Source organism: Tenrec ecaudatus, chromosome 5 (assembly GCF_050624435.1).
Source record: "Tenrec ecaudatus isolate mTenEca1 chromosome 5, mTenEca1.hap1, whole genome shotgun sequence".
Classification (NCBI taxonomy): Eukaryota; Metazoa; Chordata; class Mammalia; order Afrosoricida; family Tenrecidae; genus Tenrec; species Tenrec ecaudatus.
The window spans coordinates 113,939,130-113,964,831 of record NC_134534.1 but is presented as its reverse complement, the minus strand read 5'-3'; the positions used below and the strand labels follow the sequence as shown (position 1 = coordinate 113,964,831).

At 44.2% G+C, this 25,702-nt stretch overlaps 1 protein-coding gene across 2 annotated transcripts in view; it reads right to left on the bottom strand.

Annotated features, from left to right (window-relative positions):
• The window catches only part of NTRK2 (neurotrophic receptor tyrosine kinase 2), a 494,743-nt gene extending 469,398 nt beyond the window's left edge, over positions 1 to 25,345 (bottom strand). The window contains exons 1-2 of one of the 2 annotated variants that reach the window (XM_075549850.1): positions 25,103 to 25,345; positions 24,011 to 24,577 (exon numbers count right to left, since the gene is read on the bottom strand). In XM_075549850.1, the coding sequence (XP_075405965.1) occupies positions 24,011 to 24,222 (212 nt within the window). In that variant the 5' untranslated portion in view covers positions 24,223 to 24,577; positions 25,103 to 25,345. The remainder of the gene's footprint in view (positions 1 to 24,010; positions 24,578 to 25,102) is intronic. The other variant, XM_075549851.1, reaches the window with a different exon arrangement.
• Between the last annotated feature and the right edge of the window lie 357 nt (positions 25,346 to 25,702).

The window sequence follows — 25,702 nt, the reverse complement described above, 5'->3', positions numbered from 1 at the left end:
CATTTTACAATCTCTGCAGATCTATCTAGATAAGATTTGCTGGATGAACAGTCTGGAGGAGAAAACAACAGGACCGATGGTTCCAGAGGGACATGAGAGGGGGAAATGGGGGAAAGGAGGTGGTGTTGACCAACCCAGGGAGTAGGGAGCAAAAAGTGATCCAAAATTAGTGGAGGGTGTGAGAGGCCTGGTAGGATTCAGCAAGAGCAATGCAACAGAGAAATTAACCCAAATGAAGGCTGAGCATGATAATGGGACAAGAGGAAAGTCAAAGGAAATAAAGGAAAGAACTAGGAGGCAAAGGGTATTTATTGGAGGTCTAAATACAGGCATGTACACTTATAAATATATTTATATAGGATGGTGAGGAAATAGATTTACATGCATATATTTATAGGTTTAGTATGAAGGCAGCAGATGGACATAGGACCTCCACTCAAATACTTACTCAATGCAAGAATACTTTGTTCTATTAAATTGGCATTCCATGATGCACACCTTCCTGACACGATCACTGAACACAAAGTGGGTGCATAAGCAAATGTGAAGAAAGCTGATGGTGCCTGGCTATCAAAAGATATAGCATCTGTGGTCTTAAAAACTTGAAGATAAACAAGCAGCCACCTAGCTGAGAAGCAACAAAGCCCACATGGAATAAACACACCAGCCTGTGTGACCACCAGGTGTTGAAGGGATCAGGTATCAGGCATGAAAGAACAAAAACTCATATCATGGTAAATGAGGGTGAGTGCAGAGTAGAGACACAAAGCCCATCTGTAAGCAACTAGACACCCCCTTCTGAAGGGTTGGGGGGAGGAGAGGAGCCAGTCAGGGTGCAGTGTAGCAACGATGAAACATACAACTTTCCTCCAGTACTTAAATGCTTCCTCCTCCCACTATCATGATCCCAATTCTGCCTTACAAATCTGACTAGAACAGAGAATGTACATTGGTACAGATAGGAACTTGAAACACAGGGACTCCTGGACAGATGACCCCAGTGGTGAGAGTGGCCATACCTGGAGGGTGGAGGGAAGGTGGGGTAAAAAGGGAGAACTGATTACAAGGATCAACATATAACCTCCTCCCTGGGGGGTGGACAACACAAAAGTGGGTGAAAGGGAGACGTCAGACAGTGTGAGATACAACAAAATAATAACAATTTATAAATTATCAAGGGTTATGAAGGAGGGGGTAGTGAGGAGGGAGGGGGTAAAATGAGGAGCTGATACATAGGGCTCAAGTAGAATGCAAATGTTTTGAGAATGATGAGGGCAACAGATGTACAATGTGCATGACACAATGGGTGTGTGTATGGATTGTGATAATTATTATATGATTCCCCAATAAAATTATTTTTAAGATGAAAAAATATAATAATTTATAAATTTTCAATGGTTGATGAGGGAGGCAAGGTGGTGGAGTGAGGGAAGTAAAATGAGGAGCTGACACCAAGGGCTCAAGTAGAAAAAAATGTTTTGAGAATGATGATGGCAACAAGTGTACAAATGTGCTTGATATGATGGATGGATGTGTGGATTGTGAGAAGAGTTGTATGAGCCCCCAATAAAATTATTAAATAAATGAATTAAAAGATATGAGAATAAAGGATTCATCTGCATACACTCTAAAAAAGTTTCTAGTTGGTACATTAGGGGAAGGGGGTTCAGGAGAGCTGATATCAAGGAGTTCAAAAAGGAAGAGAACATTTTGAAACTGATTGTGGTAGCAACCATATAATTTTGCTTAATGTGATTGAACTATAATATGATATGATATCTGTATTAGCTCCCAATAAAATGGCTTTGAAAACAAACTCACTCACTTCCATCAAGTTGATCCTGACTCATAGCAACCCTGTAGGACAGGGCAGAACTTCTCCAGTGGGTTTCAAAGACAATAACTCTTTACAGGAGTAGAGAGCCTTGTTGGTCTCACTCAGAGACTGATGTTTTGAACAGCTGACCTTGCAGTTAGCAGACCAACTCATAACCACCATGCTACCAGCGCCTCCCAGCAAGGGTCAGTGTATCTAAAATTCTTAACCAAATAATCAACAAAAGCCTTTAAAATCAAGGGCAATATCACTGATCAGAATTTTTCCCCAGCGCTTTTGCAATTAAGAAGAGTGAAAAGGTAGATAAAGGACAGAACATGGAGGGCAGACTGACTGGTATCCTCTAGATCCCAAAAGAACAAAGCCAAGCCAGTTACCACCAAGTCAGTTCTGACTTACAGAGATCTCTCATGTCCAAATGGAATAGTTTTCATGGTGGCAACTTTTCTGAGGTCACCCGCCAGTCCTGTCCCCCAGGGCACCTTTGTGGGAGTTCAAACTGACAACCATTGGATGTCCTGGTCTGGCTGCTCGGGACCTTCCTCAGCCCAGAGGCCAGGGCGCACTCCAAGCAGGCATCAAGCGAATGCACAGGGCTGTCTAACAAACCCAAGCTGTACGCAGAAGATCACAGCCATTGAAGCGTAGTTTAATCTGACCCACAATGGGCTATTGAGCTCAACTAGCTGAAGACACCCGTTCCTCTGAAGTGAGAATAATATGCACACACGCAAAGGAGCATTGCGATCGTTCCAATAAAGCGAGCACCCTTTTACATCTGTCTTCTGAACTACAGCATCTGCACAGGGCTGGGCTCAAGGAACAGTCTCCTGCTTCTCAGTCCTCCCCATTCCTGCAGAATCTGCTCTCCTCCAAAGCACTGTGGAGATAATCACACAAAGCAGCGATGGACAATAGAGAGCCCCTGGGGTGTCAGGTATGAGTACAGGCATTATACCTGAAACAGCTCTTTCAAATTCCTCAGAAATCCTGTGCATGGTAGCAACCTGCTGCTGTTGTACACAAGTCCAAATGCGTGGTTTCAAAGAACAACAATTTATTTTCTCACACTTCTGAAAGTAAAAAGGGTAGCTCAAAGTCTTGGCTGTGTCCATTCCTCTATGTTAGTAGCCTGGGCATTTCTTGAATCTTAGTGACCCACTTAGAAGGCATCTGTCTTCCCCAATATGTGCCTAGGTTTAGACTGTCTCTAATTTGATGTCTTTAAAATTCAGAAATGTTAGGGGCCGGCCCCAATCCCAACTACATGGACACCTGCCCGTCCCCCCGGAAGAATTTATTTCAGAGGACAGCACTGAATCTGCAGCTCCAGGAGAGGGACATATCAGATCAGAGAACACTGGAGCAGATGAAGGGGGAGGAGGAGAGAGCGGAGCACATCCTGGCCCACCAGGCTTTGAGGATGATGTTCCCGCTCAGAGCAGCCAGTCCACAGAGAGGACCACATGAACGGCCCCACTATAAGACATGACTTCTCTCACTGGCCCATAGCTCTACAGGGGACAACGCCAGACACACAGTGTGGGAATTGCCCCCGATCTGATCCCCCCACACTGAGGCAAAACACTAAGGGGGTGCAACAGAACAGCAAGGCGAGGTGCCCAGGGAATGCCAAAGGTAGACTTTGGGGCCAGGGCTTGGTGCCCCAACAGACTAGACTGGAAAACACTCCTAAAGGCCAACAAACAGTCCTTGAACTAACTACAAGCTTTTCTTTCTTGTTGTGTTTTTGTTTTTCTGTCATTGGTTTGTTGTTGTTGTTTTGTTGTACAATGTTGCCTGGTTTTGTTCTGTCTTGTTTTTGTGCATGTTATTATATCCGCAGGTCTGTCTAAATAAGATAGAGTGGATGAACAATCTGGAGGAGAAAACAACGGGGCCAACAGTTCCAGGGACATGGAAGAGTGGGAGGTGGGGGGAAAGGTAGTGGTGTTAACAAACCCAGGGATAAGGGAAAAACAAGTGATCCAAATCGGTGGTGAGGAGGGTCTAGGAGGCCTGGTAGGGCGTGATCAAGGGTAATGTAACCAAGAGGAATTACTGAAACCCAAATGAAGACTGAGCATGATAGTGGGACAAGAGAAAAATCAAAGGAAATAGAGGAAAGAGCTAGGAGGCAAAGGGCATTTATAGAGGTCTAAATGAAGGCATGTGCATATGTAAATATATGTATATATTAGGATGGGGAATTAGATCTATGTGCATATATTTATAGGTTTAGTATTAAGGTAGCAGAAGGACATTGGGTCTCCACTCAAGTACTTCCTCAATGCAAGAATACTTTCTCCTATTCAATTGGCATTCTATGATACTCACGTTCCCAACACAATCACTGCAGACAAAGCGGGTGAATAAGCAAATGTGGTGAAGAAATCTGATGGTGCTCGGCTATCAAAAGATATAACATCTGGGGTGTTAAAGGCTTGAAGGTAAATAAGCGACGATCTAGCTCAGAATCAACAAAGCCCACATGGAAGAAGCACACCAGTTGGTGCGATCACGAGGTGTCGAAGGGATCAGTTATCAGGCATCGTCAGAACAAAGAATCTTACCATAGTCAATGAGGGGGGAAGTGTGTAGTGGAGACCCAAATCCATCTGTAGGCCACTGGACATCCCCTTACAGAAGGGTCTCAGGGAGGAGATGAGCCAGTCAGGGTGTGATGTAACAACAATGAAACATACAACTTTCTTCTAGTTCCTAAATGCTTCCTCTCACCCCACTATCATGATCCCAATTCTACCTCACAAATCTGGCTAGACCAGAGGATGTACACTGGTACAGATAGGAACTGGAAACACAGGGAATCCAGGACAGATGATCCCTTCAGGACTGGTGCTGAGAGTGGTGATAGTGGGAGGGTGGGTTGGAAAGGGGGGACCAATTACAAGTATCTACATATAACCTCCTCCCTGGGGGATGGACAACAGAAAAGTGGGTGAAGGAAGACATCAGACAGTGCAAGATATGACAAAATAATAATTTATAAATTATCAAGGGTTCATGAGGGAGGGGAGAGTGGGTAGCAAGGGAAAAAAATGAGGAGTTGATGCCAGGGGCTTAGGTGGAGAGCACATGTTTTGAGAATGATGAGGGCAAAGAATGTACAAACGTGCATTACACAATTGGTGTATGTATGGATTGTGATAAGAGTTGCATGAGCCCCTAATAAAATGATTTTTAAAACCCTCAGAAGTGATTAGGTTGAGGACACACCCTTATTAGCATGACAAAGAAATCATATTTTCAAACAGGATCACATTCAAAAGAATAAGATTTAGGATTCCAATACAAGCTTTGGGAGGATGTCATTTAATCCAAAACACGGGATGAGGAAGGTTTTATTACTGTTCCTATTTTCACATATGGGGAAATTGTCACCAGTCCAAAGAAGCAGGGCAGGCCAGCTGCATAGTGAGACTCTGCAACACTAACCAATGCTAGCTCACAGCATACATCACTCCCCTACCCTCCCAAAGAAAATGAAAGTGTACATTGCCAACCCACCAATGCACCTTAATGGATGCATTTAGCAATTTTTCAATTTAAGGAGGAGGGAGAAGCTGGTGGGAAAGAGACTGTCTAAGTATTTTTCAATCCCAGGATCTTCCCAGGTACCAGTAAAAAAGTATTCTGCCATCATGAACTGATTTGGGGAGAAATTACCTTTAGAGCCAGCGTGCACGTCTGTATAGAGAAGAGAGAAAGGTGGAAGCCAGTAAGACATCAAACCATACCCATTTCCACGGCGACAGATCCATACTTTGCTGCTGTATTGTCTGTGACTGAGAATGTCACAAAGCTTGAGATAATATGAATCAGAGGAAGGATCCAGCCAGCGTGGTCCTGGTTGAAAGTGTTCACCCATGCTTTGGAAGTCACCTTAGAGAGAGGGCTGAGCAATGGGTGCAGTGGCCTGGATCAGTCCTGTTGTTCCACACGTTCGCAGCATCCTCTAGCCTGTCTGTTCCAGATCGATAAGCTAGCATAACCATGAGAAGGCAGAGGCCAGATTTGAGCAGAGGCATTCAGCCATGTTGCCAGCACCCTGAGCCTAGGATTTAACAGATCTCACAATGGCCCTGCTCCAGCTGAGCTCTTCCACAGGGACCCAGGAGTCTACAAAGCCAAGAGGAAGTGCCCAGCTGGAGGTGCCCCTCTCTTGACAGCATCCAAGAATTACCTGCACAGAGGTTCTTGGGTCTGTCTGCTCCAGAACCTGTGCAAGTCTCTCCCTGGACTAACCTCCTGTAAGTACACCTAGCCCTGAGGTGCCCTGAGCATAGAGTGGGCATGAGGGCCCACAGTGGCTGCCTCTGATGGTGTGGGTGAGCTGGGCCTTGCAGGACCGCTGGTCCACAAACTTGCTGTGAGACCCCGAGTTACTGGAAGAAAGAAAAATGAGGGTGATCTGCCTGGAGACCACTGTTGCCCTTCTAACAACCCAAGAAATGGTAGGTAGTGCCCTAAGTCTTGTTGCTCACGACCCAGAGACTGTCAGATGTGAAAATGTGTTCAAAAATATATTTGATGACTGATTCAATCACTAATGAATATATGCATGTTTAAGGAGTCCATTGCCTTCCCCATTTCAGTGATCCCAAGGAAAAAGTAACTTTGTCAACAGAATATCAACTCCTTTATGAACTGTACAATGAAAAAGATCCAGCAGGCAAGAAAAGAATAGTAATAAGAGAGTGGATTCAGTGGTAGGTTGGGGTAAGTGAAATACTCAGTGGCCCCTTCAAGGCACACCACAACAAAGTGACAGAAGACACTATTTATTGGTAGAAGGACAATCCCCAATGGCTCAATCAAAAATAAGATTCTTCTCATCTGAATACCATCCCATTTCAGCAATTTAATTTTCAAAATACTCGTGGCATCTATTTTCATCTGTACGTACATTATGAGCATACTGACACATGATGTACACATAAATAAATAAATGTTATTTATCTCAAGAGAGAATTATCTTTTTGGAGTATTCAACACAATCTGTTCATCTATAAACTTTCTCACTTGAATCTCATTTGTCTATCAGTTATTTTATATTTTTTTCTGATACTCATGAAAATTTCTCAGCTGCTAATAGTGCTAATTATTATGAATCTCCACAAAGCCCAATGGAACATTCCTAGGATCAGCCCAACACATTTTATTGCAATGACATGCAAGTATATGTGTCAGATGGTATGATGAAACTGGACCAGACACACTATCTTTTTATTCCTTCAAGGCCTCTGGTTCTTTGAGGAAAATGAACAGCCCCTGACATCCACACCACAGATGGATAAATCACATTTGAAATCTCACACCAGAATCTCTTTTTAAGTAAAGAGCCATAAATGCAGACACAGGAAAAACTGCATTGGATCCACTGAGATATCCATTATTAGCAATTGCATGACAAAAAAAGGCACACATCTTTCTCATTAGACCTATTTGTTTGTCGGAGATCAGATATGCCTGGGCTAATTCCTTTTCCCTGGTTCTATCTCTGTGGCTTAGCTCATCTACTCTACATGTCACCTCACCTGCTTGTCTTCCTCTGCCCCTTCTTCTGATTGAGTACACAGCTATTCTGCCTCACCTCAGATTTCCACACTGTTCTTCTCTACCCTACAGCATATTCACTTCTTACTGTAGGTGAACTAACACCGTGCTATTTAGTTCCATAAAGGTGATTAATTTAAATCAACATCTTAGCCTGGTGACTTCAGGAAAGTCACATCTAAAGATGAATCCGTTGAAGGCCCAGAGGTCAGCTAGCAAAACCAGTTGAATGGCATTTTAAAGACAGAATTTGAGGTGCACTTGTGGTGTGTGTACACATGTGCATGTGTGTGCGTGTGTCTCTATACTGTGTGTGTCTTTATAATGTGGTCCAGGAGGGCAAAGTAAAGAAGATCCATAGGGCTCAGTCCTTTGTAGAGCTTATATTCTAAAGAATGTATAAATAGGTATACCCAGTCATGCACATTTGATCCTAGGTGACCTGTGCTATGATTAAGAAACACAGAGCTGTGAGAGTGCTTAACTAGTTGGCCAGTTTCCATTAAACATGACCCAGGGCCCATGTGTGCCAGAGTAGACCTGTGCCCCACAGGGTTTTCAACGACTGATAGTTCCAGAAGTAGATCACCAGAATCTTCTTCTCAGGCGTCTCTGGGTTAATTCAACTAACCAGCCTTGCTATTGGTAGGCAAGTGCTTAACCCTTTGCACCATCCAAGGACTCCATAAAAGCCCATGGAGGACATAGAATCTAGATATTGGAGACAGAAGAATCTGCACCAGGGTTAAGGCCTACAGAATAAATAGGAGTTGGCCAAGGATAGCAGGCAGGGAAAAATGCATCCCAAACAGAAAGGATAATCAATGTAAGGTATGAGAGAGACATGTGAAAGTAGGGGCCCTGATGATGGTGCCCAGTAAAGATTGGACTGCAGGTCTGAGACTCAAACCTATCAGTCACTTCTCAGGAGAAAGATGAGGCTGTCTGATCTTGTTAAGATTTACAGCCTTGGAAACTATAATAGGAATAGCAACTGACTCAATGGCAGTGAGTTTGCTTTTGGGAAGCATGAGAGTTGGCTTCATGGAAGCACCAGTCAAAAGCTCAAACGATGCTTTGTGTTGGTTAAAACTGCCACACAAGACCTCCTTAAAGTGCTAACGAACAATGATGTCACTTTGAGGGCTAAGGTATGCTTGATTCAAGCCATGATATTTTCTATGGACTCATCTGCATGTGAAGATTGGACACTGAATAAGGAAGACTGAAGAAGAATGGATGCATTTGAATTACGGTGCTGGGGAAGAATGTTGAAAGTATCATGCTATACCAATAAAACAAACAAATTTGTCATGGGGGACGTACAATTAGAATGCTCCTTAGAAACAATGATGGCAAGATTTCTTGTCAAGTACTTTGGAGGTATTCTCAGAAGAGGTCAATCCTTGGAAAGGAAAATCATGCCTAGTAGAGGGGAACAAGAGGAGCAGTGACAAAGTGAGAAGACTTGACAAGATGGATTGACACAGTGGCTGCAATAGTGGTCCTCATAACAATAATTTTGAGGATGCTGTAGAACCAGGCAATGTTTCCTTCTGATGTACACTGGGTTACTGGAATCAGAACTGACTTGATAGCGCCTAACAACTAAAGACCTACTAGAGTTGAACTCTAGCGAGCTCAGATTGGCTGTATCATGTAATTCAAGAAAGGGAGAGACAAAATATGAGAGTAGAGACATGAGCTCATATCTCAGAACAGAAGGATTTAGAGACGTGCTAAGGAATTGTGAATCATTAAAGTTTCAATATCAAATCCGATATAATGTGGAATGGCTAAAATTCATATAGAAACATTATCATGTAAGAATAGTCCTGAAAATTCTGGAAAAATAAATAAACAAATGCATAAGACAATATACTATGAAGAAATAAATATATATAAATACAGATGGAAATAAAAATATGATGTTGGCATCAAAATAGATTCATTAATGGAGGAGAACAGAACCCCAAATAATCCTAAATACAAAGTAATTATTCATAGACAACCAAATTGTTGTATGTGGGCAGGATAGAATTTCATAACAAAGATATGTTTAAAGTATAGGATATTAACAGATTCAATTTTCTTATTTTTATAAAGTTTTTGTGAATTTTTGATCTTTTAAAAAGTCCACCAATCCAAGACTATTACTCCCCACTGTTTATGAGTTTAGCTGTGAGAAAACAGACATTCTCGGCTGTGCTGGGAGACTACAATGATCCAATCTTTTTGCAAGATAACTTGACAATATCTACCAAAATGATGAATGTCCTGCAAATGTGTCCGCAAATCAAAATTCCAAGAATTTTCCCTATATATGAAACAACGCACATGTGCAGAGACCTATATGCAAATTTGTGCAGTAAGTGATGGGTTAAATAAAATCTGTTTTAGTCATACAGTGCCTAACTACTTGTATATGTGTGGTTTTCTAAAGTTGTTTTACTTACACTAGTATAAAAATATTTAAAGGTCTATTGTTAAGTGAAAGGCATCCAGGTATACAGCAGTAGGTTTGCCATGCTCTCCTTACTATATAAGTGCACATACACACTCTCCTGTATGGGAGTAGATTAACTCCGGAAGGAGACACAAACTTTAGCAACTGTTACACTGGAGAGAGAGACAGAGATTAGATGTGTGGAAGAAAGACTCTCATTGCCATCGAGTCGATGAGGACTCATAGTGACTGGGTTTGCATAATCAAAAACTCAAACCCACTGTCACTAAGAGAACAATTCTGATTTATAGTGACCCTATGGAACAGAGTAAAATGGCTCCTTGGGGTTTCCAAGACTGTCAGTCCTGTGGATGGCAGGCCAATGCATAGCCATTATGCCACCAGGGCTCCTTAAAGCTGTAGATCTTTATGGGAGCAGCCTCATCTTTTCCCCAAGGGGTGGCTGGTGGACTCAACCTGTTCATCTTCCAGTTAGTAGTCCAATAACAACCCTTATACTTGTTTGAGTGTCTTATTGCATCCAACTTTAAAAAAACGCTGTGACTAATAATACCTAATAAAAACAATGCATGTCAGAAATCCCACATTTAGGTAATCACCAGGAAAAAAAACCCACATATTTCAATACAAAGATCTGAAAACAAATATTTACAGCAGCTTTATTGATAAGCACCCAAAACTAGAAACAAACCAAATATCCATCAATAACTGAACAGATAAATTACAGAATGGCTTACTAATTACAACTTCCTAGCAGGGGAAAAAAGTAATTCACAATACTTGTAAGGACTCTAAGAGGGGCGTACATCTGGTACTATGCTCCTAATTAGCCACATTAGTCAAACTTTCTGTACACACCCCCTGTAGTCTCAGACCATGTGCCATAAACACTGGAACATTGAACCCTAGCTCTTCAAGGCACGCAACACACTAAAAAGGCTATACCAGAAGAATATGATGTAGAAACTACACAGGTGAACTAGGTGAACCTAAAACATACCTGTAACCCAATGACTTAAGATCAAAACTACATGGTGTTTGAAGAAGCAGAAGATAGCTTTACCAAGAGTTTTGAATTACCTGTAGACAGATTAACATTTACTGATTACTTCAATGTCCTATTTGCTGTATTAATATGTATTATTCTGGTCGACTTGTATCTGTCTAACATTGTCAGTGAAAATTAGTTTAAGTTTTGCCTGATCATCAACTCCCATTGATTGTGTAAATAGTGTCCAGTCACTTAAGAATTTATACTGTATTATTCAATAACATATGTATTATGATTTGTAATCAGACTACACTTGTCCCTTCTCCCTCTCTCAATAGTGTTTTAAAAATTAGTGCCATGTCTAAATCTATGACACTATAAACAGAAGATTCTTATATTCTAGGGAGATGATCCATAAGATTTTCTGCCACAAATCAACAAGGAGGTCTCTAAAGTGAACTAGAGGCAGATTAAAACAAACAAACAAACAAACATAATTTCAGGAATGGATTTGGGCTCACAATCCTAGCTACAATCTAAGAAGAATCATTTCTTTTATTTTTCTATCTTGTTCTTTTTTTTTTTTTAACAATTTATTGGGGCTCATACAATTCTTATCACAGTTCATACATATACATACATCAATTGTATAAAGCACATCTGTACAGTCTTTGCCCTAATCATTTTTTTCTCCTCTTTTCTTTTTTTACATTTTATTAGGGACTCATACAACTCTTATCACAATCCATACATATACATACATCAATTGTATAAAGCACATCCATACATTCCCTGCCCCAATCATTCTCAAGGCATTTGCTCTCCACTTAAGCCCCTTGCATCAGGTCCTCTCTTTTTTTCCCCTCCCTCCCCTTTCCCCCCTCCCTCATGTGCCCTTGGTAATTTATACATCGTTATTTTGTCATATCTTGCCCTATCCGGAGTCTCCCTTCCCCCCTTCTCTGCTGTCCCTCTCCCAGGGAAGAGGTCACATGTGGATCCTTGTAATCAGTTCCCCCTTTCCAACCCACTCACCCTCCACTCTCCCAGCATCATCCCTCACACCCTTGGTCCTGAAGGTATCATCCACCCTGGATTCCCTGTACCTCCAGCCCTCATATGTACCAGTGTACAGCCTCTGTCCTATCCAGGCCTGCAAGGTAGAATTCAGATCATGGTAGTTGGGGGGAGGAAGCATCCAGGATCTGGGGGAAAGCTGTGTTCTTCATCGGTACTACCTCGCACCCTAATTAACCCATCTCCTCTCCTAAACCCCTCTATGAGGGGATCTCCATTGGCCGACACTTGGAACAATCATTTCTTACAACAAGATCTTGCTTGACACTCGCCCTCATGAAGGAAACACAGAAGGGATGGTGGCTATAGAAAAGTGGAGTGGCCAACTATCAGAAATAATAGCATCTGGGGTCCTAAAGGCTTGTTTTCAAACAAGGGCCATCTAAGCAAGTCATCAACGAACTAATAGAGAAAGCACACCAACACCCATTATCCAAGGTAATGTAAAGTATAGAATTAAAATTCAAAGAAGGGAATCATATCAGAGTTTGATTTGTGAGATTATGGTGTGCAGAAAGCTACGGATGACAATGGAGGCCCACAATGCATTTGCAGGATCTGTACATGGACTACACCTGCAGTGACTTCCCTCTAACCATAACTGAGGGATGGGAATAACCTGGTGATCAGAGAGCATTGGAGAGATGACTGTAGTAGATAAAAATGTAGATTTAATCATTCTGACTTGAATGATTAAAACCTGGTCATCCTGATCTCTCTTTTGATACACTTTGTGGTTGATCTGGTTTTTAATATTTTCTGGGCGTGTGTGTGTGTGTGTGTGTGTGTGTTTGATTTTTCATATTGGGCTTTACCTCTGTTGTATTTTGTCATTGTTGGTAGCCTTCTTGACTCTGTCATGTCTTTGTCTGTGTCTTTCTGGCATATGAAACCCAGGGTGAATTAATCCATCGAGAAAATAAGCAGAGGGAGGGCCCCTGGGGGCTAGGGTAGGAAAGGTTGGGAGGGGAGTGGATGAGGGAGGGAAAAGTTTCGAAGCTGATTGTGGTAGTGCTTGACAGGATTAAACCATCGGATGGGCTGATGTCTGAATTAGGTCCTAGTAAATAGTTTGAAAGGTTAATTAATTAATTAATTAATTATTTAAAAAATGCACACACACACCCCAAGTGAAATACTGACTGATAAATACAGCAAAATGGATGAATCTCAAAGAAGCACACACTGCGTGAAATAAGTATTATTTTACTTCTAGAACCTTCTAGGAAAGGCAAAACTTGGGGAACTGACATCAGATGAGAGGTGAGTAAGGGCTGAAAGTGGACATGAACAGTGGACTGCCCAGAGGCATGAGAAAATGTGTTAGGATGACAGAAGCTTCTATAATCCGGCGCTGAGGGGGTGAAATGACTTGATCCTATTTACATCAGTCACAGTAATTTTTTCATTACATGTAAATTCTATCTTAATAAAACTGACTTTATAAATTTAAAAAGCAGGCATGTCTGTGGACATTGTCTTCCAACTTTGAGAAACCGCTCCTAAAGAAATAAATGCCTTCATTAAAACCAATAACAAAGCAATCCATCTCAGGGGAAAGATACTCGGAAACCACTTAAAAGAGTGTGAAAGGCTCCCAGAATTGAGTAAGACTTGGCTAAATACATGAAGATTGCAAAGAAAGAGCTTGTCAATCAGAGTTGGTGCTGGGCAGTGAGAGAAAGGGGAAAAAAAGAGTATGCATCCAAGGACCCAGATTGAGCCAAAGTACTCCATGTTCTGCATTCCCTTGGCAAAGACATGCCCATTGTGGAGATGGGTGCCCCAGGGAGGCCTAGCTTAATGTCATGTAACATTTTCAATACGGAATGAAGTGCCCTTGCTCTAATTCTAAGATCATCAAGCATGCTTTCAGTTACATGTTGTTCTCCTTTATTGACCTGCTGGTGTAGAAAGCAACTGTTACGCTGATCCGTGTTGTCTGGTCCATGTGAAAATTACATATCTCATTATATAGCAATATGTTGACAATCTAGTTTTATTGAAAAATAAATAAATGAACCAACCTTAGGTCTCCATTTCCAGGTTCAGGGGAGCTACAGAGCTGTAAGGCAATGATCAGCAGTAGCATGGAACAACGAGGATTTAAGAAAGATACAGATACAGGGTGGGAAGGGGGCAAGACTGATATCAGGTAGGGAGTTGTTTTGGACAGAAGATGATGGTGGCATAAGTTCAAACATATTTATGTAAGTTATAATAGGCGGTTCCTGAATACTACAAATGGGTTAAGGTGTTTGGCTGCTAACTGAAAGATTGGAGGCTCAAATCTGCCCATTCATGCTTCAGGAAACAGACCTGGGGATCTACTTTTAGAAAATCATCCATGGAAAACTCAGTGGCGCACAGTCGACTGCGACACCAACTGGGCTGCCAGGAGTCCGAAGCGTACAGAGAACAACGAATATATCAACTAAAAGTCATCCCAAACTGACTCCCTGCTGTTCAGCCTGTTCTGCTTCACGGGGACTCTACAGGGCAGTATAGAACTGCTCCTGTGGGTTTTTGAGGTGGTCAGTCTTTCCGGAAACAAAAAGCCGCAGCTTGCTTCCGCCTTTGCTGTTAGCAGGCAGCATGTAACCCGCTATGGCATGAGCGCTCCTTAACTGGGTAAGTGCTTGTAGACAAATATATTTGTACAACAGGCACCTAGCTACAATATAGCCGAGAGGGGTGGTGCAAGAGTCAGCTGAGAACATCATTAGCACACAGAGGGCATTGGACCTTGCGGGTGAGGTGAGGAGGTAGTCTTGAGGGCATCAACTTCTAAATGGGACACAGAGAAAAGAAACAAGTGAGGCAAGAAGCAGCAGCCAGAGGGAAAGAAGGAAAAACAATTGAACCTCAAAGACACAGAGGTCAAAGGAGAAAGTGTGTCCCCAAAAGAAAGAATAAGCAAGGAGGTCAAATCCTACTAAGAAGTCCAGTAAGATAGGGACAGAGAAATATGAGGGACCTCACTGATGAGTAGCTTCTGACTTTTGTTCTGAGTTTGCAAAAAAAAAATTTTTTAATTAAAAAAAGGAAATACGAGGGAGCTTCAAAAGCTCATGAATAAAATCCATTATCTTTCTGTTGTTCAGTCTCACAAACTTGTTGACACCCCCTCATAAGCCTTGAGTTTAGCCACACGAAGGAGTCAAGGAACTGTGGTGAGACTGATTTCAATACGGCGGTGGGGAGAGAGGCATCACGAACAGAGACCAGCTGCCTAGGAGCTGGCTTTCGAGGGTAGAGAGGAAATCGGAGTAGAAGAACAGAAAGAATAGGGCTGATAATGTTCATGTTCTTTAAAGCGGAAGAAGCCTGGGTGGTCCTGCGAAATTCTGTTGTGTAAATGTCGTACAGGAGGAAGAGCCTGGAAAGATGAGTGAGAGAGGGAAAGTCCGGAAATACAGCAGCATTTCAGAAGATGGGCTCGGTCACAGGTGGAGTGATGGGCTTCAGCCAAGAGATGGCCCGTCCTTCCAGCGTAGAGCCAAAAGAAAAGCAGAAGAAGATGCACACAATGCACGCAAGCATAAAAAGGACTGATGAAGCCATGACAATATCAACAAGTATTTGGTGGAGAAGAAATAACAAAGACTCATTGCCACCATAAGAAGTAGGGGTGGTGATGTCTCACACTGGGTATACACACCTATGCCTCCCGTTATTGAACAATGAAAACTACATACACACATTTGGAAAGAAATATCCTTTGCAAATCATGCCGTTTCTCAGCTGAGGCCAAAACAGTCACAGTGTAACGACATGTGCTCTGAGTGTCTTCATCATATTACATCAAAATGAGATGTGATGCCTCAGTTTCTCCCAGGAGATATAAGCTATGCAGGGCCTCCTTGGCTTCACTTATGATTCATGGAGACCTCATGTGTGTCAGAGTAGAGCTGTGAATCAAAGTGGTTTCAATGGTTGGTCTTTCAGTAGATGGCTGGGCTTTTCTTCCAAACCACATTTGGGTGGAATTGAACCTCCAATCTTCCATTTAGCAGCCAAGAGAATGAACTATTTGCACTACCCAGAGATTCCCTTCCTTTAATTTAGGTCCCTTTCTAACCTAACGCAAGGATCTCTCACCTAACAAAGATTAGAGTTCAGAACACCCTATAACTCTGTAAACTGCACTATATGTCAGAGATTGCAAACATAAAATCTAGTATCTTTGCGTTTTCATTACATTGCTGTAGAATTATTCAAAAAGACATGGTTGACAATATGCTTTTCCTGTTTATCTTGAGACTTGGTGAAAGAATCAGCAAATACATGCAGTTGGCTTCTGAGTAGCCAGGCTGGCCATTTCGGAGTTGATGCCCTATTGCTCAGGTGCTCCACTCAGGGAGCCCACCCATCAGGCGCTCATCCAAACTCTCTAGAATGGTTACAGCAAAAATAAATACCTGATGCGCAAGAGAACTGAAGTGAACTCTCAATTATTAGGGAAATTTTACCATTCAGGGTCCCTAAGTCTGAAACTACCACTTGACTAACTGGCGTGCTGTGGTGGCTTGCCCGTTGCTACAATGCTGGAAGCTATGCCCCGCTGCTTCAAATAGCTGAAGGGTCACTCATGGCGGACATGTTTCCGTGGAGCTTCCAGGGTAAGTAAGACAGAAGAGGAAGCAAAGCCTGGCCATCTATATCTGAAAATTGGCTCAACAGAAGCGTCTCCACTAGAATGTTGGAAGCCTCTGGTGTTGGAAGGCAAGCATGCCACAATCACAAGGACAGCATAGGACCCAACAGCGCTTGGTTCCATTCGAGGTACGGTCACCTTGAGTAAGAGCCAATCCAGTGACAGAACAAGCACTGCCCTCCGACGGAGGATCTCGGCCACGCCCAGTAGGAGTTTGCTGTACATGGAAGCGCGGCTGTTGCTGTGACTCTGGAAGCTACGGCGCCAGTATTTCAATACCAGCAGAGTCCACCGTGTGCACGGGCTGCAGCCGAGCTGCAAGTCTCCAGGCTAAAATAGACTCTGACGAAAACTCCGGCAAATTCGCCAATGAAAACCCTCTGGATCACAACAGGAAATTATTGTGTTGTATAATGCCAGGAGTCCCCTAGGTTGGAAAGCATCAAAAATATACAGCGACCACTACAATGACCACAACACACTACCAATCATGAAAGTGGAGTCCACCAGGCAATGTTCCTTCTGTTATACGCAGACACACCATGAGTCACAATGAAGTCAATGGCTACTAATAGCAATAATAACAAATTCTGGAAGGAGCCCTCGTAGTATATTATACATGTCTTTAGCTATTCATAGATACTTCATACACACATGAATGTAGTTCTGGTGTATGTGCACCCAGATAATTGTTGAGACATGTTGGATGGCAATGGGTCTCTAGTTGAAGTTAAAAAAAACAACAACCTCTAAATAATGTGGAAGGAGCCCTGGTGGATCTTGACATAAGCATTGGACTGCTAACCACAAGGTTGCTGCTAACCACAGCGTCAGTAGTTCAAACCTACCAGCTACTCGGTATGAGAGAGATGAGGCTGTCTAGTGAAGATTTACAGTTTCAGAAACCCTATATAGAGTTGCTATGAATCATAATCCACCTGATGACAGTGGGTTTGTTTAGTTTTTGGTTTTAATAGTTTGTGGTTACTAACAAATTTATTCTGTACTGTGGTCCAAAGGCATGGCATATTACCAAAGGTATATACAAATCATTTCTCCCCCAACAGCATAAGAGATCACAAAACAGTTTAACTGAAAGGAGACAGGATGACAAACGGGAGAAAAGTCTAGATTCACCCTGTTCATAAGGCCTTGTTGTTTGGCATGTTGACATTTCTTTAAATTTCTAGACCTCTCCTAGAATTTGCTGGACCCTTGAGGTCAAAGGTGGGCAACTGTGGTAGAGCAGACCAGCCCAGAGCAAGAGATTAGATAGGGTTTCTGTGCCTAATTATGTCCCGCTTGACCAGCAAGCCCCAGGCAAAGCAATTAACCTGACAGTCCCGCAGAGGCTGTCAAATGCTTCCCACCTTCTTCAGAGTCAGGCTTTAAACTTCAATAATCCATATCTCCAAGGACCTTCCAGGCCCCAGGGAAGAAAGCCTGTGTGAAACCAGGGGTAAATTTGAGAAGTGTGCAGGCGCGGAGGAAAAGTCCAGGTGCGGGCCTTGGACAACAAGCAACACAGCAGCAGAATCATGCCAGTCCACAGCCTTCCGTTTGCTCGCTGGCCCAGCCACTAAGCTCTGCCATCAATCTTAGGGCATTGAGATGTCAAGGTGGGGTGGGGGGAGTAGGGAAAGAATAAGTACAGCCTGGCCAGGGGTCCTCCAATGGGCCTTAATCTAGACTTTGTTCAAGTGCCAGGGATTCCTCTGCTTCTGATGCTAGAAGCAGAGCCTTCCATTCACCCTGCTCTGTTGGCCCTGCCCTCATTCTGGCCACTAAAATGGTACACACAGCAGGCTCGGGGTCTTATTTTTTTGCTGCTCTTTGGTCACTGTACAACCTCTAGCAATGCCATAGGCAATAGAAGCTGCCTGTTGTGACCACTGGGTTTTCGCTGGCTGATTTTCTGGAAGCAAATCACCAGGTCTTTCTTTCCAAGTGCCCTTGGTGGCTTCAAACCTCCAACTTTTTCACTTAGGAGCCAACTGCTTTGGGATCAGTAATTCATGTCTTTTTTAATCACTTTTGTCTCGGATCCAGACCAAACCAAACCAAATTCACTGCCATCAAGTCTATTTCTATCCATAGAGACCCTATAGGACAAGGTGGAACTGTCCCCTGAGCGTTTCTGAGACAGGAGGGTCCATATCAGTGTGCTGAGGTTGGGCACTCAGTCTGAGGACCAGAGCAGAGAGGAAATCACCTAAGCATAAGGCAGTTGTGTTCCATTGGAATGACAGCAGAATGGGCTTGGCAACACTTCTCCTGCATCGCAGTCTCAGGTTCTGTGACCTTGGACTCATTAGCCCAGAACAGGCCAGGAGCCTTCTTATCAGCTCATTTGTCAAGAGTTTGGGGAAGTCCGGGGCAGGTATTGAAAAAGACAGCATCAGGGATACCATGACTCTGAGTAGCCATACTCCCTAGTTGGCACACAAGTATAAACTGCACTGGCACCATAATGGAAGATTTATGGCGCTTCCAAGGGAGGTTAAATTTTTCTGGGCATTAAATCCTAAGTCCCCACTTTACATCTGACAAGCAGAAGCCCATTGAATTTTTGGAGCACGCTCAAGGTCCCGGATGGTAGAAAGAAGTAGCTTGGCTGCTAACTGAGGCTGATGGTCCTGTCCACCCAGAAGTGCCTTAGAAGAGAAGCCTAGAGATCTGCTTTTGAAAAATCAGGTCCACCGGGGTTCATCGTGCGTCCAAATGACTCAGCAACAACACTGGGGCTTATTTGAAGTTGCTCCTCACATATTTTCTGCTTAAGCACAGAGGTCAAGAATATCGTGTCTATGCAGCACTTTTCTTCTCAGCAAAGTAAAAGATAAGAAGTCACCCTGATTGTGTGTTCATCTTTTCTTTATTAATGCAGATCAATCAGAAATCAAATGTAAATCTAAAGTTGTCAAGCCATGCCTGGGCTAAGCTCACTGTCATTTAGAGGGGCAGGGGTAGGGATTTGTGTTTTAAAATAGCTCAACCAAGTAGATTACAGATGATCTCTCAACTATTAATAACCCAAGGTGCCATTTTTGATCTGTTTCTGTGTGTGATTTCTCTCCCTCTCTCTCATACACACATCAAGCAGTAAGCATAAAGTTTGCCACGCCTAAAGAATCTTGCCTCCAAATCCTCTACTGGTTTATAGTGGGCAAGAGGGGACAGAAATTGGCATTACTTCAAGAGGCAGCAGGTGCAAGGCCACATCCTGCCCTACAGCTTTTGAACCCATGAAAAGCTCTCAGAGAAGTGGTAATGAGTAAAGTTAGCCAGAGGGATAAAGTAATGGCATCATGTAGTTATCAATAATGGTTCAATAATGTTTCACTCCCTAACAGACAAGATGAGCACTGAGTTAAAACTAGAGGCACTTGCTCAGTACTCAAGCTCCCCACCCCCATCATCAAAAAGAAGAGGGAAGAGAAGAGAAGAAAAGGGGGGGAAATGGTTCAATTCCCTATGCCTAGCTAAACAAACAACCCTAGGTGTTCTACTCCTCCCACCTAGATAGCATCAAAGGGATCACACAGAATGCCCCCAGGGAGAATGGGCCCTCAACCCAGCTGTGCTGTTTGGCCAACTTTTCCGCTTGCAAAATCTTTACAAGGACTGTTATCACAGACACAAGCAGAGGTTCAGGGGACCAAAAAAAAAATACTAAAAGGTCTTAAATAGACCTAAACTCAGGGCTGAGAAGCCATGACCACAATGTCTTAGCTTCCCATTACTTGTGTGCTGGTAATGACATAACCCAGGCACTTCTCTTAACTCTAGTGCTTTGAATTCCCATAAGGAAATATCACTTTTCAGAGACTGAAAAAAAAATCAAGCACATTCTCCTGTACAGTCAAAGGATGTTGATGGAGAGGGGTAAGTGGAAGAAAGCAGGGTCAGAAAGGTCGCAGAGCTTTCCACGTGTCTGCCCCAGTGTAACAGAAGTCTTCGTATCGGAGAGACCAGAGGTATGAAATTAAAGAGTCCAAAGGGTTGTGCTGAGTTGAATTCAATAAAGACCTTCACTGTGAAGACAACGTACTTTCAACCCCAGCTTGCAAGTGGTGCTGAATAATGAATGATATAAATTAGATGTCTTATTTATTAACAAGTCCAAAGTGGCTTATATAACCACATTCAAAATTTACTCTGTGGTTTGCAAATGCATGTGAAATACAATCCAAAGTTCTAAAACCCCCAAAGAAAAGACTGAAAAATAAGCATAAAAATAATCGAAACGGATGCCTTTCACTGAATCCTTGTGAACGCCAGAGTATTTTTGTTGGGGGGGGGGGGTTCTTTTAGTTGTTGTTTGGTTTGCTTTCAGTACAATACATTTCAAAGGCAATGCTTATTAAAATCCATGTATTGATGCCATAGCATTAACCAAGCCAATTGTTAATGGCACATACCAACTGCGACAGCCTAAGCTGCAAATTTCATTTCTGTGGCGCTAAGAGGCCAAATAGTAGACTGGTCTCCAGATATTACTCCCGAAGTCGGAGAATATCACCCAAGATATTCGAGGAGGAAAAAGATCATTAGGCTTTGAAATGTATGGCGTACTATAAAAGCAGCATGGCTACTTCACCTGTGCCGTTTACCAGTTGGGTGAGACAAAACTGGTCCTTCATGACACGCTTTGCACTTGATTCAAGTAGGACTTCTGTGTCCAGTCACATAACTCTGCCAACAGACTATTCTTGAATTCCACTTAGATGTGACAAGGGTACTTCCTTTAAATGTAATCTAGCAGTGTGATTTGTATCGGTGGACAGGTATAGTTCTAAACCCAGATCACACTAGAGAGTATGAGATAGATACTGTGATGAGAAAATTTTTAATAAGCCAGGTTCAAAGCAATGACTCTGAGTGGGAAATGTCAGCTTGAATGAAAATATACATGTAGAAATAAATAAATAAGGACCTATAGACTTATTTTGAAAATGGTCTCCTGTTGGTTCTTCCTAAAGGGTGTGGCGGGTTTACTTTTCCTTCCATTGTAAACTTTTGCTACAGTAAGTTCTTATCATGTTTTACTTGCATATATTCTTCTTTTTAAAAAAAAATCAAACATGTAACTTTTGAAAATATCATTACACTAAAACAAGTTACTTGCGGGAGGACCACTGGGTGCTTTTAGAAGCTGTTTGAGCAAATATGAATAAGCAACAGAGAGCACAGGGGGTGTCATATAAGGGATGAGTGTGAAACAAGCCCAAGCATGAATGTCAATTTGATATCAAAAAAGTAGAATCCAAAATAATTAGAGGATGTGCTTTCCAAGCCAAGCTTGGGATAGATTTCCAAGATACAGAGACAGGGGCGTAAAGAGGCTGAGCTCAGAAAACTAGAGGGTCAAAGCAGAGAAATGGGCTTATTTTCCTGAGAAATTACACCTAATAGCCTCATGTTATTAACCTAATTTCTTGCCTAAACATACCCTCTTGCATCACTCAATTCCCTCAGTCTCAGTACACTTTCTAAATAAGAAACTGGGGGGGGAGGAGGGAGCTGGGACTCGGAATTTAGGAAGCCTTACAGAATGACTAGCTGTGGTAAATGCTTTGGTAAATATTTTTAAAACCAATTTTAAAAAGTCTTAACAGAGAACCTGCCATCAGATAGCATGAAACTGCCACAATGTTCAAAGCCTCAGATTAGATCTAGATTTTCTATATATGAGCCAGCTGAGACTACTAAGGTTTAAAATTATATTTTTAATTTAAGAGGTCTTAGTCTCTTTTCCCCAGATTAGGACCTTAAAAATGGGAAAGTAAAATATTCGGTCTAATCTCATTGCCTCCTTTCGTTTGCATCTGTCCTCCAATAACGGAATTTCAAAACAAAACAAAATACCAAGCTGCATAAAGGCACATGCTGGGATCTCCGAACCTTCTTAAGGATGCTGCAATCCAGCAGGCCTCCTCTTTCTAATACTGCCACCAAGTCTTGGGAAAATGCCACTGATCCTGAAATACTCCAGGGCCAGCCTAACCTGCCAGGCCAAGTGCAGCACAATTGGAACGCTACCCATACCCTGGCTCTGCCCGCTGCTCCTCTTGCCTAAGAGATTGAGATCCTGCCTCCTGAAGCAGCCTGGCAGTTGGTGGCTCAGGCATACCTCAGCTCTGCTAGGCCTGCGCATTCCTCTGGGTTATGTTGTCATTTCCTTCTGCCTGTCTACGCCTTCTAACATGAGCATCACCAGCACAACAACAGAGACCAGAGAGAGCACGGACTTACATGATAAACCAGGTTATCTTGGTCAACTGTGTTGAGAGGCAGGATTGTGCATTTGGGGGAGTGGGAGGGGGATGCATGCCCACTCACCAACCAGAAGGCCACAACCCAAGCCCTACTTTCAACTCTGCCTATTTCAGCATCAAGTGCCATAAGGAAAACCAGGAGAAACTTTGTCTTACATTCTTCTGCACGGATGAATAAAGCCTTGTGTTGATGAAATGAGATGAAAAGTCCTTAGAGCAAACAACAAAACCCCTCAAATAGAGGTGATAGAGAAATGTTAAAGACTGATGAGTTTAACTTGGTAACTTGTCACAAGGCGCCCTTGAATGAGAAGCTGAAAGCCACTATTTGACTTCTGCATCAGACTTGGTTGGGCAAACGCAAACATTTCCAGGAGCACAGGGGTTCCATGCTCAAAACAGCATTCATCAAGTTACAGCACACACCGTATCATTCAATCTAATCCCAGGAAATTGTTCAATAGGCAATAAAGATTTATAATCCAAATGGGCTCAAATTATATCTCTGGGAAGTCAAGCCCAAATTAAATAAGAGCAGGCTTTTAGGTCCTAACTATCACATTTTCTCTTTGGAGTGAATGCATTTCAATACTCAGAACTTCTCCTCTTAGGGATCATTTTCAATGGATGTAATCTCCTAAGCAAAATCTGATCTATGAAATGAAAAGGGAAATTGGCCAGCTCCAAACGTCAGAGAAAGCTACTAAGGGCAAGACGCCCTTCGAATTATTGCGAAAAGGGAATTGTTGAACTTCCTTTCTATTAAATAGTACTGGAATTTATAACACAACACAAACATAGCATCTTATGAAACAAAATGATCCCAAACTCAGTTAGTGCATATACATATGAAAAGCCTAAAGCACACACAGCAAGGCTTTGAGATCTGAAGTACATGTGGAATTCCTTTCTGTAAGGAATACACACATAATTTGAAATTATCACACTTCTCTTCAGTTAGCAGCCCGCCCAAGTCAAGTAACTGGCCCTGCTCTCCATCTCTTCTCATGGGACATCTCCCAGGACTTGGGACAGTACCCATGCACTGAAACACGGAAAGTCGCCTGGCAGGCCCAGGCCCAGGAGCTGAGGGGCGAAGCTAAGAAGAAAGGTACCAGGAACTCACATTTCCGTGATATTCTCAGGGTCTGCACTATTCGGCTCCAACCTTGGAAATGCCATGATGCCAGGAGAAGGGTCGCTGCACCAGATCCGAGAGGCGTTGCATTTGCAGGACGTGGGGCAGGCAAGCGCAGCCCTCCACAAGCCAACCACTAGCCAGCAGAAACCCCAGATGCGCGACATGGCGGGTCCATGCCACCTAGTCCAGGACGACATTCCTAGCCCCCAGTGCCAGCTCCAGTCAGCCTGAGTATGTGGCCTGCGCTGTGCGGGTCGGCCTCCTCTGCACGCTTTGGGCGGCCTTCACCGCGCTCCTGGGTCCCTGGACTCCTCGGTTCTGGTCACACGGGCGAGCAGAGGCAAGCGTCTCCAGGGCTGAGGAGGGCACTGTTCACAGTGGCTGGGGCATCGTGGACCGCCACACAGGAGGCGCTACCGCCGCTCCAAGCTCTGTCGTGGCCAACTCTGCATGGCCCGGCGCTCTGAGCACCCGCCGGCGGCGCTCTCCGGGATTCACTGGGGTGCAGGCTCCTGGCAAAAGGCGCTCCGGGACCAGGGAAGCTCCTGGAAGCTGAAGACAAACAAACACACCTGAGCCTGAGCAGAAGACCTCCCCCTACCCCCATCCCCAACCCTTACACCACGAATTGGAGCATTCATTCTCCCTTCGTGCTTCCCTGACCCTGCACCCAGATCACAGCCAGGAGATGCTAGATGGATCAGGCCCCTCTCCAGACCCCAGAAATGAACTTGTCCCAGGAAGGCATTGACGCCACCGGGGGGCAACCAGGATACCCGCCCTCTAGCCCAGCCTGAAGACAAGGAAAAGGAGGTAGGTCAAAGGGCCGCAGACCACGATTCCAGGGCACAGGCCAGAAGCAGGACCCGCCAAAGGGGGACACAGAGACTGCCAGCGGCGGCGCTGGCTCCGCGATGGGGCACCCGAATGATGCTGCAGAATCCGCCGCCGCCGCTGGATGCTAGGGCTGGGGCAGGTGGTGCGGCAGTCCCACCTGGGGAACCACTGAGGCCGCCCCCCACCCCTGGGGGGAGAGTGAGGACCAAGGCTCCCAAGGGCACTGCCCGTGCTGCTCACCCGGCTCTGGCGCCTCCCGCCCGCCGGCGGCGCCGGGGTCCAGGCTCCTCCCGCTGCCGGGGACTGAGCCGTGGAAAGCGCGAGCGAGGGCGCGAGCGAACTCCGGCTCCAAAGCAATTCCGGGAGGCGCCGCCGCCGCCGCCTCTGCTACTGCTGGCGAAGTGACGTGGGGACTGACGCAGAGCAGGGGCAGAAACTCCCGAACATTAGTCTGCAATCCCAAAACGCACAAGCTCGTCCACACACCAACCCCTCTTTTGCACCATCCAGACAAAAGCGACAGGGAGGGGAGGGGATCTGGGGGCGAGCGGGGAGGAGCGCGGTGCTGGTGCCACCGGGCCGGAGCCCACGGCAGCAGCACGTGGGAGTTGACACGCGCGCGCGCCCGCCCACCCACGGCCCGGCCGCGGCCGTCGACGCGCGCTCTTGTGTGGAGGCGAGAGTGCGCGGAGATGCAGGTACCTCCGCGATGGACCATTCCTCCCCTCGACGCCCCAGCCCACTCTCCCCCCCCCGCCCCGCCCTCGTTCCCCAATTCTCACCCGGGTCTCTTCCCCCACCACGCCGGTGGCGGCAGGCTCCCTTTCGGAAATGGCAACC